The 12,817-nt window shown below is 39.5% G+C and overlaps 1 protein-coding gene and 1 long non-coding RNA gene across 2 annotated transcripts; one reads left to right on the top strand and one right to left on the bottom strand.

Annotated features, from left to right (window-relative positions):
• Positions 1–386: 386 nt before the first annotated feature.
• On the top strand, positions 387–1,929 carry LOC108834284 (uncharacterized). Its single transcript, XR_008937679.1, has 3 exons — positions 387–603; positions 1,144–1,288; positions 1,537–1,929. It is a non-coding gene; the product is annotated as an uncharacterized LOC108834284 (long non-coding RNA).
• Positions 1,930–2,838: 909 nt separating this feature from the next.
• Positions 2,839–3,727, bottom strand: LOC108820318 (pathogenesis-related protein 1). Its single transcript, XM_056992994.1, has 2 exons — positions 3,644–3,727; positions 2,839–3,562 (listed from the first exon to the last, which is right to left on the bottom strand). The coding sequence occupies exons 1-2, from the start codon at positions 3,725–3,727 to the stop codon at positions 3,080–3,082; spliced, it is 567 nt and encodes a 188-aa protein (XP_056848974.1). The 3' UTR covers positions 2,839–3,079.
• Positions 3,728–12,817: the final 9,090 nt, after the last annotated feature.

Below are 12,817 nucleotides of genomic sequence, written 5' to 3'. Positions count from 1 at the left end.
AAAGGTTTAGGGTATACTTAAGGGTTTAGCATATACCCAGGGGTTTAGGGTATACTCAAGGCTTTAGGATTTATGATTTAGGGTTTACGGTTTATTTTTTTTGATGATGTTAAATTTTTTTTTAAAATCATTTTTTTTGTAACTATTATTATTTTTATTTTTATTTTATTTTAAAAACATAATATAACTTGACAATATTTTGTTTCCTTTTTTTTAAAAGATATCAATTATAAAATGAATGATTCCTATTGGTTGGGTGAACCTCTAGATTCACTCTAGAGGTGAACCTAAGAATAACTCTTAATGTGTCTCTAAAGACACCTCTTAGCATTAAATCAAATAAAAATAAATAAAAAATGAGGGAAAGCGAAGGCACGCCTCTTGCATAAAGACCGTGAAGGCGGGCCTCTTCGTGCCACGCGTCGAGTCATGATAGGCGCTCGGATCGGTTACGCGTAAAACGCATTCAACTCTCTCTCTCGAAAGCTCTCTCTCTCTCTCTCTCGACAATTCGCCGTCTCCTTCGGTGGATCATGACGGCGGCGACGTCTCCGTCGGTGTATCTTATCGACGACGGCTCTGTTTCTCTCTCGCTCTCTCTCGGTGGCTCTCTCTCTCTCTCTCTCTCTCTCTCTCTCTCTCTCTCTCTCTCTCTCTCTCTCTCTCTCTCTCTCTCTCTCTCTCTCTCTCTCTCTCTCTCTCTCTCTCTCTCTCTCTCTCTCTCTCTCTCTCTCTCTCTCTCTCTCTCTCTCTCTCTCTCTCTCTCTCTCTCTCTCTCTCTCTCTCTCTCTCTCTCTCTCTCTCTCTCTCTCTCTCTCGGTAAAGCTTCTGATTCAGAAGTTCAAATATTAATATTTGATTTGTTTTTGGTGTTTGATCGATCGATTCAGAGGTTTCTGTTGTGTTTTAAGATAGATTAATTTTTTTGTTGTGTCATCCAGCAGATAGATTAATATTTTGATTAGTTTCTGGTGTTCGATCGATCGATTCTTCAAAAGTATTAAACTTTTTGTTGTGTCTTAAGATGGATGGATCAATTTCGATTTGTTTGTTGCAAGTTTGTTTCGATTTGTTTGTTGCAAGTTTGTTTCTTCGTTTTCTGTCTGTTGATTAATATTTTTGTTTCTGTCTTTGTTTTGTCAGGAATCCTATGAATCACAATGTTCTTGATTTGTGCTCTGTGTCTGAAGCTTGTGTGTCACAGGTCATTGTAAGCGTGAAGGAGTGGAGTGAAAGAGTTGAAGTCTTGTGTCACAGGTCAGTGCAAGCGTGACTCTCCTCTCCAAATGTTAGTTCTTTCTTCGTAAGCTATATCTCCCTCGATTTCAGTTTTTCATTTTTTCATTTTTTTTCCTTCTCGTTGACTAAGAAGAACAAATCATTGTCTTAAAAACAATCATAATACCATTTTGTTCTGACAAGAAGGTTTGTGTTTTAACTTCGTTGATTCATATCTTCTCACTTGGTAGGTATATATCTTCTCACTTGGTAGGTATATAGAGGAGAATCAACTGTGAGTTTTGTGTGTTTGTTCAGGTCGAGCTTCTATCGTTCTTCATCATTGAGCTTTGCTTAGTTGAGTATGAGATGCTTCACTACATTCCTTCTCAGTTAGCTGCTTCAGCGATCTACACAGCTCAGTTCACACTTGAAGGATTTGAGGAGTGGAGCAAGACTTGCAAGTTCTACACAGGCTACACAGAAGAAAAGCTTATGTAAGACGTCCCAGTAATTATACATCATCCGAGCTCAAGACTCATCTCCAATGCCATCTCGCCGAGGATGGACATTTGCCCATGTAAGTCAAATTAGATAGAACCAAAGTGATAGAATAGTCAAGTAACAATGTGTTAGTTAATGGATGGGTTGTTGATGTAATTTGCTTGAATCATAAGTTTAATAAAATAATGTTTAATTTTTTTAAGAACCTTTAAATAAGAGTTTTGCAATGGACCATATAAATTTTCTCATCTATTAACTAAATCTCTAAACTCACTTTTCCAACTTAAAAATATTAAAAAATGAATAAGAGTTTTTAAGTGTCTCTTAGGGATAATGATCTTAGGGATAATGACGCTCTTATAACCAAAACCAACGGCCATATCCTAACATTTACTAATCTATGAGGGAGCTCCGGCCAAACTCCCTCCTGTCAGCCGGAGATACCTAGGAACACGTTGCTTTATTTCTTCTAACGCCCACAATGTCTCTGGATCAGTCCCCCGCAAACTGAATAAATAGTAGTTAACAAAACAATTCACTGCGTTCTATCCGAGTAAATTTTGATTTGATTTATTATATGTTTCTATTCGAACCGAAAAGTTCAGATATTTGTAATTAATTTTATGAAGTAAATCAAATATTAATATATAATATCCTGTAAGAAACAAAGCAAATCACTAATACTAATATTTTTTGGAACATATATCCGATCTCTAATCTGTTATATACATATATTTAAATAATAATACATAAGTTATATAAATATTATATTGTATATAAGTATTATAGCATTTTTATTTTCTGAATTTATTAAACTATTTATTATAATTTAAAAAAGTGAATAATTATTTTACTTTTGTAGTAAAATATTATTATTTTCCATTATTTTGGGAATTTTTTATTTTTTTATTTATTTTAACGGAACAAATTAGATATCCGGTAAAAAATCTAAAATTTTCTGGATATCTAAGATACTGAATATCTGAATGGATACAGATCGAACCGAATTGGATAATTGATTATTTGGATGAAATGAATCAGATCACGAATACTTCCAAAAACCTAGATATCCGATCCACGCCCACCCTTAATTCTAACTCTTATGGAAATTAACTATTCTAGAAAACCCATTATAAATTTTCCAGTAAAAACAAAATCATCTGGGAACGTTGGTTACAAATGGACTACATAGTTTATCTTTAGGTAGGGTCTTTATATGTATAGACGTATAGTGGACAAGACGACGGAAATACTATTATTTCATAATTAGTTATACACATCCTGCATATTGTGCTCCAAATAATATGTATACTCGTCCTATATGCATATGTGCTTATGTCTGTATGCATAATAACTTTTAGTAAGGCCTCTCGTTTACACAGTTGCCCTGAGGATCATAGTTGCAAGAGATGACGGTTTCACCATTGTTACACCTCGCTTTGGCACATCCAAGCCTCACCGAAGTTCTCCAAACAACCTGCATATAGTGACCGCAAACTCCGTTGCAAGTGTTCGAAGCGTAGTTGTAGTTAGCCTTCTCGTTAACCCAAAGCCTAACGGCATCGACCCCTGATAAGTCGCGGTTACTCTTGGCCAAGTTTTCCCCGTAAGGCCCACCGGAGTGTATGAGATTGCATGGGCCACTAGTTAGCCGGCCAACGTAGCTCTGAGCGAAAGCTGCAACCCTATTGTCCCACTGTATGAAGGCTACGCCCACCTCCGCTCGTGCAATGTTGTGAGCCCTTACATAGTCTTGTGGGCTGTCTTGAGCCTTCGAGGGAAGAACAAGAGCTCCTATAAGGGCTGTCAAGATTAGTTGACGTCGAGAATAACTCACAACCTTTATTTTCTAGTTATAATGGCTGGATATTTCCAATCTTTAGTATATTTAGACTAGAAAACTAGCTAGCGTCTTGGGAACCAACCATAAAAGATAAGATTCACGATAGATTTGATAACCTGATGTTGGATAAGCTTCAAATAATTTGGAGCTTAAGTTATTCATTAAAGATAAGTAGAATAACTTATATGTTTAGGATAAAGATAAGAGTTCCTAGATATATTTGTAATAGGAAAAGATAAGACCTATATATAGAGATCGAAGGTAAGAGAGATCTATTGTAAAAGAAGAAAGCAAAGAAAGAGTTAATAAAACAAAGAAACCATTTTGTTAAGTTTGTGTTCTTGGCTACTATATTTGGTATCAGAGCAACCAGGTTTGTGTCTTGGAATCGCCAAGAAACATCATGGCAGATACTAAAGCTTTGGTAAAGGTGAAAGATAATGTGCCCAACACAGTTGTTTGTCTGATGCTTAGCACGACAAATTATTCGTTGTGGACAATGCGTAAGAAAGTGCTTCTCCGCATACATAAGGTATGGGAAGCAATTGAACCAGGATCAACTGATGAAGAGATGAATGATATAGCAATAGCTCTACTATTTTAGTCTGTTCCTGAGCCCCTGCTGATGCAAATTGGTGATGAAAAATCTCCTAAGAGTATGTGGGAAGCGTTAAAGACAAGAAACATAGGTGCAGAACATGTGAGAGTGGCTCGACTGCAGACTTTAATGAATGAATTCGACCGCCTGAGAATGGAAGATTCAGATACCATTGATGCTTTCACTGGTAAGCTGAACGAAATCACAACAAAGACAGCATCATTAGGAAAAAGTATTGAAGAACCCAAGGTGGTGAAGAAGTTTCTTGACAGTCTACCAGATAAATTCATCCATATGACAGCGTCACTGGAGCAACTACTTGATCTGGATACAACTCCTTTTGAAGATGTCATTGGGAGATTAAAAGCTTATGAAGAACGTATAAAGCGCAAGGAGACTCAAGAAAACCAACAAGGAACTCTTCTATACTCTAACTCTAGCAAGTCATATGATCATCACGGGACAGATAATGCAAGAGGAAGAGGACGAGGTATGAATCGTGGTAGAGGTCGTGGCAACAGAGGAAGAGGACGAGGGAGAAATAATTCACAATAGAGAAGCAAGGAGAAGAAAGACTACTCTCAGATCGAGTGTTTCAACTGTCATAAGAAGGGCCACTTTGCCTCCGTGTGTCCAGAGAAACAGAATGAAGAAGAAATAAACAAAACAGAGACGGAAACTGCAGATGCTGCTCTGTATATGCATGAAGTTGTGTTTTTAATCGAAGAAAAGGTGATGCCAAAGTCATATGAATCAAGCAAGAAGGAAGAAGGAGTTTGGTACTTAGATAACGGCGCAAGTAATCACATGACGGGTGAAAGATCATACTTCTCAGAGCTGAATGAAAAGATAAAAGGAAATGTTAAGTTCGGAGATGGATCTTGTGTGAGTATCAACGGCAAAGGATCGATTTTATTTGAGGCTAAGACAGGAGATCAGAAGCTACTAAGGGATATTTACTTCATACCGGAGCTTAGGAGTAATATTCTTAGCCTTGGACAAGCTACTGAACAGGGTTGTGAAGTTAGAATGAAGGATGATTACTTAACTTTGCAAGATCCTAATGGAAGATTGCTTGTAAAGGTACCAAGGTCTCCTAATCGGCTGTACAAGATCAGTTTGAAGGTTGGTCAGCCTGCCTGTTTTCTTGCAAAACTTGATGATAAGCAATGGCAGTGGCACGCAAGACTCGGGCACATCAGTTTTAAAACCATAAAGACAATGGCATCCTCTGATATGGTTTTAGGACTACCAAACATCGATGGAGAGAAAAATATGTGTGATTCATGTTTAGTTGGGAAACAAACTCGACATGCCTTTCCAAAAGTGACGAGTTACAGAGCTTCTCGTATGTTAGAGTTGCTTCATGCAGACCTTTGTGGACCAATTTCGCCAGAAACATTGTCACACAACAGGTACATATTCGTCATTATAGATGACCACACAAGATACATGTGGTCAATACTACTGAAAGAAAAGAATGAGGCGTTTGAGAAGTTTAAGACTTTCAAGTTACTTATTGAGAAGGAGAATGGAAAAGAGATTGCAACTTTGAGAACAGACAGAGGTGGAGAGTTCACCTCAAACGAGTTTCAAGAGTTTTGCAACAAGGAAGGAATCAAACGTCACTTGACTGTGCCGTATACGCCACAGCAAAATGGTGTGGTTGAACGTAGGAACCACACCTTGATGGAGATGACAAGGAGCCTTCTAAAGGCAATGAAAGTTCCTAACTATATGTGGGGAGAAGCGGTTCGTCACGCCACTTATTTGATTAACCGTGTTCCCACAAGAGCTTTGAAGAACCAGACGCCTTATGAATGTCTAAAGAACCGGAAGCCAAGCTTAGCTCATCTGAGGATATTTGGATGCATCGCTCACGCAAAGATTGACTCAGGAAGGTTAAGAAAGCTTGATGATTGATCAGAAAAGCTAGTGCATCTCGGTATAGAACCAGGAACAAAGGCATATCGTCTCTACAACCCATCCACAAGAAGAATCATTGTAAGTCGTGATGTAATTTTCAATGAAAAGGAATGTTGGAATTGGAAGGGAGTTGAAACAATCCACAAGAAGAATCATTGTAAGTCGTGATGTAATTTTCAATGAAAAGGAGTGTTGGAATTGGAAGGGAGTTGAAACAGAGGAGGTAAAAGAATCAGGGATGTTTAAGATGACATGGGGAGGCATCATGGATAGTGGTCTCGGTCCTTACCTAATTAGTACGCAACAAAGTACAGATGTGTCTGAAGGGGTTGAAGCACCGGAGTCTCAAGATTCTCATGCTGCCGATACGGACCAAACTGAACCGTGTCTACCAAGAAGATCAACACGACAAGTAAGACAACCAAGTCATCTCGATGATTACATTCTTTTGGCCGACTTGGAATGTGAGATTCTACTTCTCTCACTTGATGATGAACCACGGAACTACCAAGAAGCAAAGAAGCTAGTTCAGTGGATAAACGCCTGCAAAGATGAGATAGATTCTATTAACAAAAACAGAACGTGGAGCTTAGTTGATAGACCATCAAGAGTTAAGATCATAGGTCTTAAGTGGGTGTTTAAAGTTAAGAGAAACGCAGATGGAACTATCATTAAGTTCAAAGCAAGACTGGTCGCAAAAGGATATGCGCAAGAACAAGGAGTAGATTACGATGAAGTCTTCTCTCCTGTTGCACGGCTAGAGACTATAAGACTGTTGATTGGAGTTGCTGCTGTAAAAGGTTGGGAGATTCACCACCTCGACGTCAAGACGGCGTTCTTACATGGTGAGTTAGCTGAGGAAGTTTATGTATCTCAGCCTGAGGGTTTTGAAAAGAAGGGAGAAGAGCACAAAGTTTTCAAACTCTCTAAGGCTTTGTATGTTTTAAAGCAAGCCCCAAGGGCCTGGAATACTAAGCTCAATAGGATTCTGATCGACATGAAGTTCATAAAGTGTTCAAAGGAGTCATCAGTCTATCGGAAGGAGGAAGGAGACAGACTTCTTTTGATTACCATCTATGTAGATGATCTGTTTGTAACATGTAACTCTTTGAAAGCTATCACGGAGTTCAAGAAGGGAATGGCAAGTAAATTTGAGATGTCTGATCTCGGTAAACTCACTTACTACTTGGGTATCGAAGTAAGACAGAATGCTGAAGGAATAATGATCAAGCAAGAAGCATATGCTAGTCGGATTCTAAGTGAAGCAGGATTAGACGACTGCAACTCAACTCAAGTACCGATGGAGTTTGGTCTGAAACTGACGATGGCTGAAGATGAAGAAGAAGTTGATGCAACGTTGTACCGAAGAAGGATAGGGTGTCTAAGGTATCTAATGCACACGAGACCTGACCTCGCTTTCTCTGTTGGGATCTTAAGCAGGTTTATGCAGTCTCCACGAAAGCAACAAGCAGACGCTCTAAAGCAAGTTCTAAGGTACTTAAAGGGAACTCTTGGCAATGGTTTAGTGTTCAAGAAAGGAGGAACACAGAAACTAGTTGGCTTTAGTGACAGTAGTCACAACTCAGATCCAGAGGACGGGAGAAGCACTTCGGGTCACATTTTCTTCTTTGGAGGCACGCCTATAACGTGGTGTTCTCAAAAGCAGCAAACAGTGGCTCTGTCTTCATGCGAAGCTGAGTATATGGCAGCTACAGAAGCTGCGAAACAAGCCATCTGGCTTCAAGACCTTCTGAGTGAGATTACAGGTAAAGAACAAAGAAGAACGACGATCTATGTGGACAATAAGTCTGCTATATCATTGGTTAAGAATCCAGTATTTCACCGGAGGAGTAAGCATATACAGAAGAGGTTCCATTTCATCCGTGAGTGCGTAGAAAAGGAACAAATTGAAGTGGAGTTTGTGCGAAGTGAAGATCAATGTGCAGACATCTTAACAAAGGCATTGGCAAAAGACGAAGTTCAGTGACATGAAGAAGAAGATTGGAGTACAAGAAACATTCACAAAACGCTTGAAGCTTAAGGGGTTGAATGTTGGATAAGCTTCAAATAACTTGAAACTTAAGTTATTCATTAAAGATAAGCAGAATAACTTATATGTTTAGGATAAAGATAAGAGTTCCTAGATATACTTGTAATAGGAAAAGATAAGACCTATATATAGAGATCGAAGATAAGAGAGATCTATTGTAAGAGAAGAAAGCAAAGAAAGAGTTAATAAAATAAAGAAACCGTTTTGTTAAGTTTGTGTTCTCGGCTACTATACCTGACCAATTCAATTATGAGGTCGGTCCCAAAAAATGTGACGACTTGAATAATGATAATCGTAAATTGTTCTAATCCTAGTGTTCTTGCTTAAGAACTAATCGAACCAGAGAGAGAGAGAGAGAGAGAGATCGGATGCTTTGTTTGTGAAAGAATGAGATGTGTTGTCTTATTCCATGAGTAATGAGTTCCTTATATAGGATTACATAGCTTGAAGACCAAGTCTAAAAACTTGGAGTAGGGAACAAGAAACTTAGAGTAGGGAACAAGTAAACCTAGAACATTCCATACTAGACATCACACAATATTCATAACACTTCCCCTTGATGTCCATTATGTGTGTAAGATGCTATCTCGTTAAAAACCGAGATTGTAATGCCATAACCGTCTAGAGTTTGTAATGCGTTTGGAATACTGCCTCGTTAAAACCTTTCCATGGTAAACCCAAAAACCCAATATGGTAAAAACGGAAAGCCATGGATAGGAAAAAGAGTACAGCCGCATTACTTCCCCTGAAGTGAACATCACTGAAGGCTTCTCAGTGATCGCATACCAATCTGCTGCATAAGCTTCCTGAGCGTGCATGTTGGTAATGCCTTAGTGAAGAGGTCGGCTGAGTTCTCGCTTGATCTGACTTGGAGTACCTTGACCTCTCCTTCCTTCTGTAGATCATGGGTGAAGAAGAACTTGGGGAGAACGTGCTTAGTCTTGTCACCCTTGATGTATCCATCCTTGAGCTGAGCTATGCAGGCCGCATTGTCTTCATAAAGAATGGTCGGCTCGTCTTTACCATCCGTGATTCCACATGCTGTCCGAATATGGTGTGTCATGAGTCTCAACCAGACACACTCTCTACTTGCTTCATGGATCGCCAATATCTCCGAGTGATTGGATGATGTGGCTGATATAGTCTGCTTGACTGATCTCCATGAAATGGCCGTGCCTCCATATGTGAAAACATAGCCGGTTTGGGACTTAGCACTGTGTGGGTCGGATTGGTAACCTGCATCAGCAAAACCAACCAAATCTTCTTTGTTTTGGTTAGCATAAAACAATCCTACATCCTTAGTTCCTTGTAGGTATCTTAGGATGTGTTTGATCCCATTCCAATGCCTCATGGTCGGACATGAACTGAATCTGGACAATAGGCTCACAGCAAAACATATGTCCGGCCTAGTATGTGTAGTTAAGTACATCAAGGCACCAATGGCACTAAGGTAAGGGTACTCTGGACCAAGTACCTCTTCATCCTTGGCCTTGGGTCTAAATGGATCAGTGTCTAGACCAAGGGATCTCACAACCATGGGACTACTAAGTGGATGACACTTATCCATATTGAACCTTTTAAGAAGCTTTTCTGTATAGGTCTTTTGGTGCACAAGGATTCCATCCTTAAGATGTTCAATCTGTAGTCCCAGACAAAACTTAGTCTTTCCCAAATCTTTCATCTCAAATTCTTTCTTGAGATACTCAACTGTTTGGGAAATCTCTTTGGCCGTTCCAAGTATGTTTAGGTCATCAACATACACGGCTATGATCACATAGCCTTGGCCGGATTTCTTAATGAATATACATGGGCTTACTTGATCATTCTTGTAGCCTTCTTTCAGTAAGTACTCACTCAATCTGTTGTACCACATTCGACCAGATTGTTTCAATCCATACAAAGCTTTGTTTAGCTTAATGCAATGTTGTTCTCGAGAACCTTTAGCATTCTTAGGTATTTCAATACCTTCTGGTACTTTCATGTATATGTCATTGTCCAGTGGTCCATAAAGATATGCGGTTACTACATCCATTAACCGTAAATCAAGATTTTCTCTTATGGCCAGACTTATAAGGAATCTGAATGTTGTTGCATCCACCACGGGAGAATAAGTCTCCTCATAATCGATTCCTGGTCTCTGTGAGAATCCTTGTGCAACAAGTCGGGCTTTATACCTCACGACTTCACCATTCTCATTTCTCTTTCTCACAAAGACCCATTTGTATCCCACTGGTTTTATATTATGTGGTGTTAGGAGTATTGATCCAAAAACACCTCTCTTCTTGAAAGAGTTTAACTCCACGTTTATGGCTTCTTTCCACTTAAGCCAATCTTTTCTTTGCATGCATTCATAAATAGACGTGGGTTCTAGATCCTCATCATCTTCAATGATCTCAAGTGCTACATGATATGCAAATAAATCACTTATGTCGACATGTTTTCTGTTCCATTGTTTTCCAGACATGATATAATTTATAGAGATCTCTTCATTGTCAGGAAGTTCAGGATCCTGAGTTTTGGCGTCCCAAATCTCATTAGATACCTTAGCAGCCGGACCAATGGTCATGTCTGTGGATTCTGGTACGTCTGGACCGTGTCCGGACGTTGGTTCGTCCACGTCCCGGAGCCTTGGGACGGTCGGATCGACCACATCGACCAGATCCATCTTCCCCTCGACCACGGTTGGTCTTGCACCTTTCTTATTTATGCGAGGGTTCTTATCTTTGGAACCAATTGGTCTACCACGTTTCAGACGTGCCATAGACTCTGTAGCAACTTGGTTTTGTCCCTTCTGGACATCAATTCTTATTGGTGCATTAGCAGCTGGTATGTATGACTTGGTCATTCTATTTGGGTCAGCAAAGGAATCTGGCAATTTATTAGCTAGCTCTTGCAGATGTATAATCTTTTGAACTTCAAGATCACATGCTTGAGTTCGAGGATCTTGCCATGCTTGGGATGTATGATTCCATGTAATTTCTTTTACCAGCTTGCTATTATTTCCTCCCAATGTTGGATACTCAGATTCCACAAAGTGGCAATCTGCATACCTGGCCTTAAACAAATCACCCGTGGTTGGCTCAAGGTATTTTATAATTGAAGAAGAATCATATCCAACATATATTCCCATCCTTCTCTGAGCTCCCATCTTTGTTCTTTGTGGTGGAGCTATTGGATAATAAACAGCACATCCAAAAGTCTTAAGATGGGAGATGTCTGGCTCTCGACCCATGAGGAGCTGGGATGGTGAATATCTATGCTCACTAGATGGTCTGATGCGTATTAATTCCGCAGCATGCAACACTGCATGTCCCCAAGCTGTGATTGGAAGATTACTTTTCATGAGTAAAGGTCTAGCAATCATCTGAATCCTTTTGATAAAGGACTCGGCTAGACCGTTCTGTGTATGGACATGTGCCACGGAGTGTTCAACTGCCACCCCCATGGACATACAGTACTCATAAAAGGCTTGGGAAGTGAATTCACCAGCATTATCAAGACGTATAGTCTTCAAAGGAAAGTCTGGAAAGTGTGCTTTCAATCTGATGATTTGAGCAAGTAGTCTAGCTAAGGCTAGATTTCGTGTGGATAATAAACACACATGGGACCATCTTGTGGATGCATCAACTAGTACCATGAAGTACCTAAACGTCCCACTAGGTGGGTGTATTGGTCCACAGATGTCACCTTGTATTCTTTCCAGAAAACCTATGGTTTCCTTTGTCACTTTGACTGGTGATGGTCGGACTATGAGTTTTCCTTGTGCACAAGGCACACATGTATGGATCTTAGGAACAACTCGTCTACCTTTAAGGTTATGACCATTAGAATTTAGGATAAGTCTACGCATCATAGATGTTCCGGGATGCCTAACCGGTCGTGCCACAAGTTGAAATTCTCTTTGAATTCCTTGCTTATCACAGCATTGGCTTCGACCACACTGATCTGAGCACAGTAAAGACCAGTGGATATAGCTGGTATTGTCTCCAAGACCTTCTTATGGTCTTGGACGAATTCATAAATATTTAAGAATTCTTTGGCTCCTTCTCCAACAGTTTCAATATGAAGACCATTCTTGCGAATGTCTTTAAAGCTCAACAGGCTTCTTTTAGAGTTTGGAGAATACAATGCCTCATCTATTTCTAGATGTGTTCATTTGGTAATAGAACATAGGCTTGGCCGTGGCCTTTTATTAGTGGTGATACACCAGCTATTGTGTTCACATTGGCATCTTTCAATGTTAGATCAACAAAGAATTTCTTATCCTTAAAAATCGTGTGGCTTGATCCACTGTCAACCACAAGTGTGTCCATACTTCCTTTCATTCTAGACAATAAAATATAATCTGAATCATTCATATTATTATTGAAAATGGAAGTAAACATAGTTTATTCTTAAAATAAAATATAGAATGCAAAAGCACTTAAAAAAATTCTTAAAGCCTAAAAACACCAAAAGCATTCAAACACAAATCGTTTGATGCATCACATTATTCAACTGGGTCATCATTCAGCATAGTGAGTATGTCTGAAGTCTCAAAATCCATGAGGTCGTCCTTGTCATGATCAAAATCGTCCTCACCATCCTTGTACACCATGTGTGCTTCCGGATTCTTTGCCCTTGAGACTCTCTTGATAGAGGTCGACCAGATGCTTGGCTGTGCGGCAATTCTTTGCCC

Source organism: Raphanus sativus, chromosome 8 (genome assembly GCF_000801105.2).
Source record: "Raphanus sativus cultivar WK10039 chromosome 8, ASM80110v3, whole genome shotgun sequence".
In the NCBI taxonomy this organism is placed as follows: Eukaryota; Viridiplantae; Streptophyta; class Magnoliopsida; order Brassicales; family Brassicaceae; genus Raphanus; species Raphanus sativus.
This window is presented reverse-complemented; position numbering and strand designations above follow the sequence as displayed.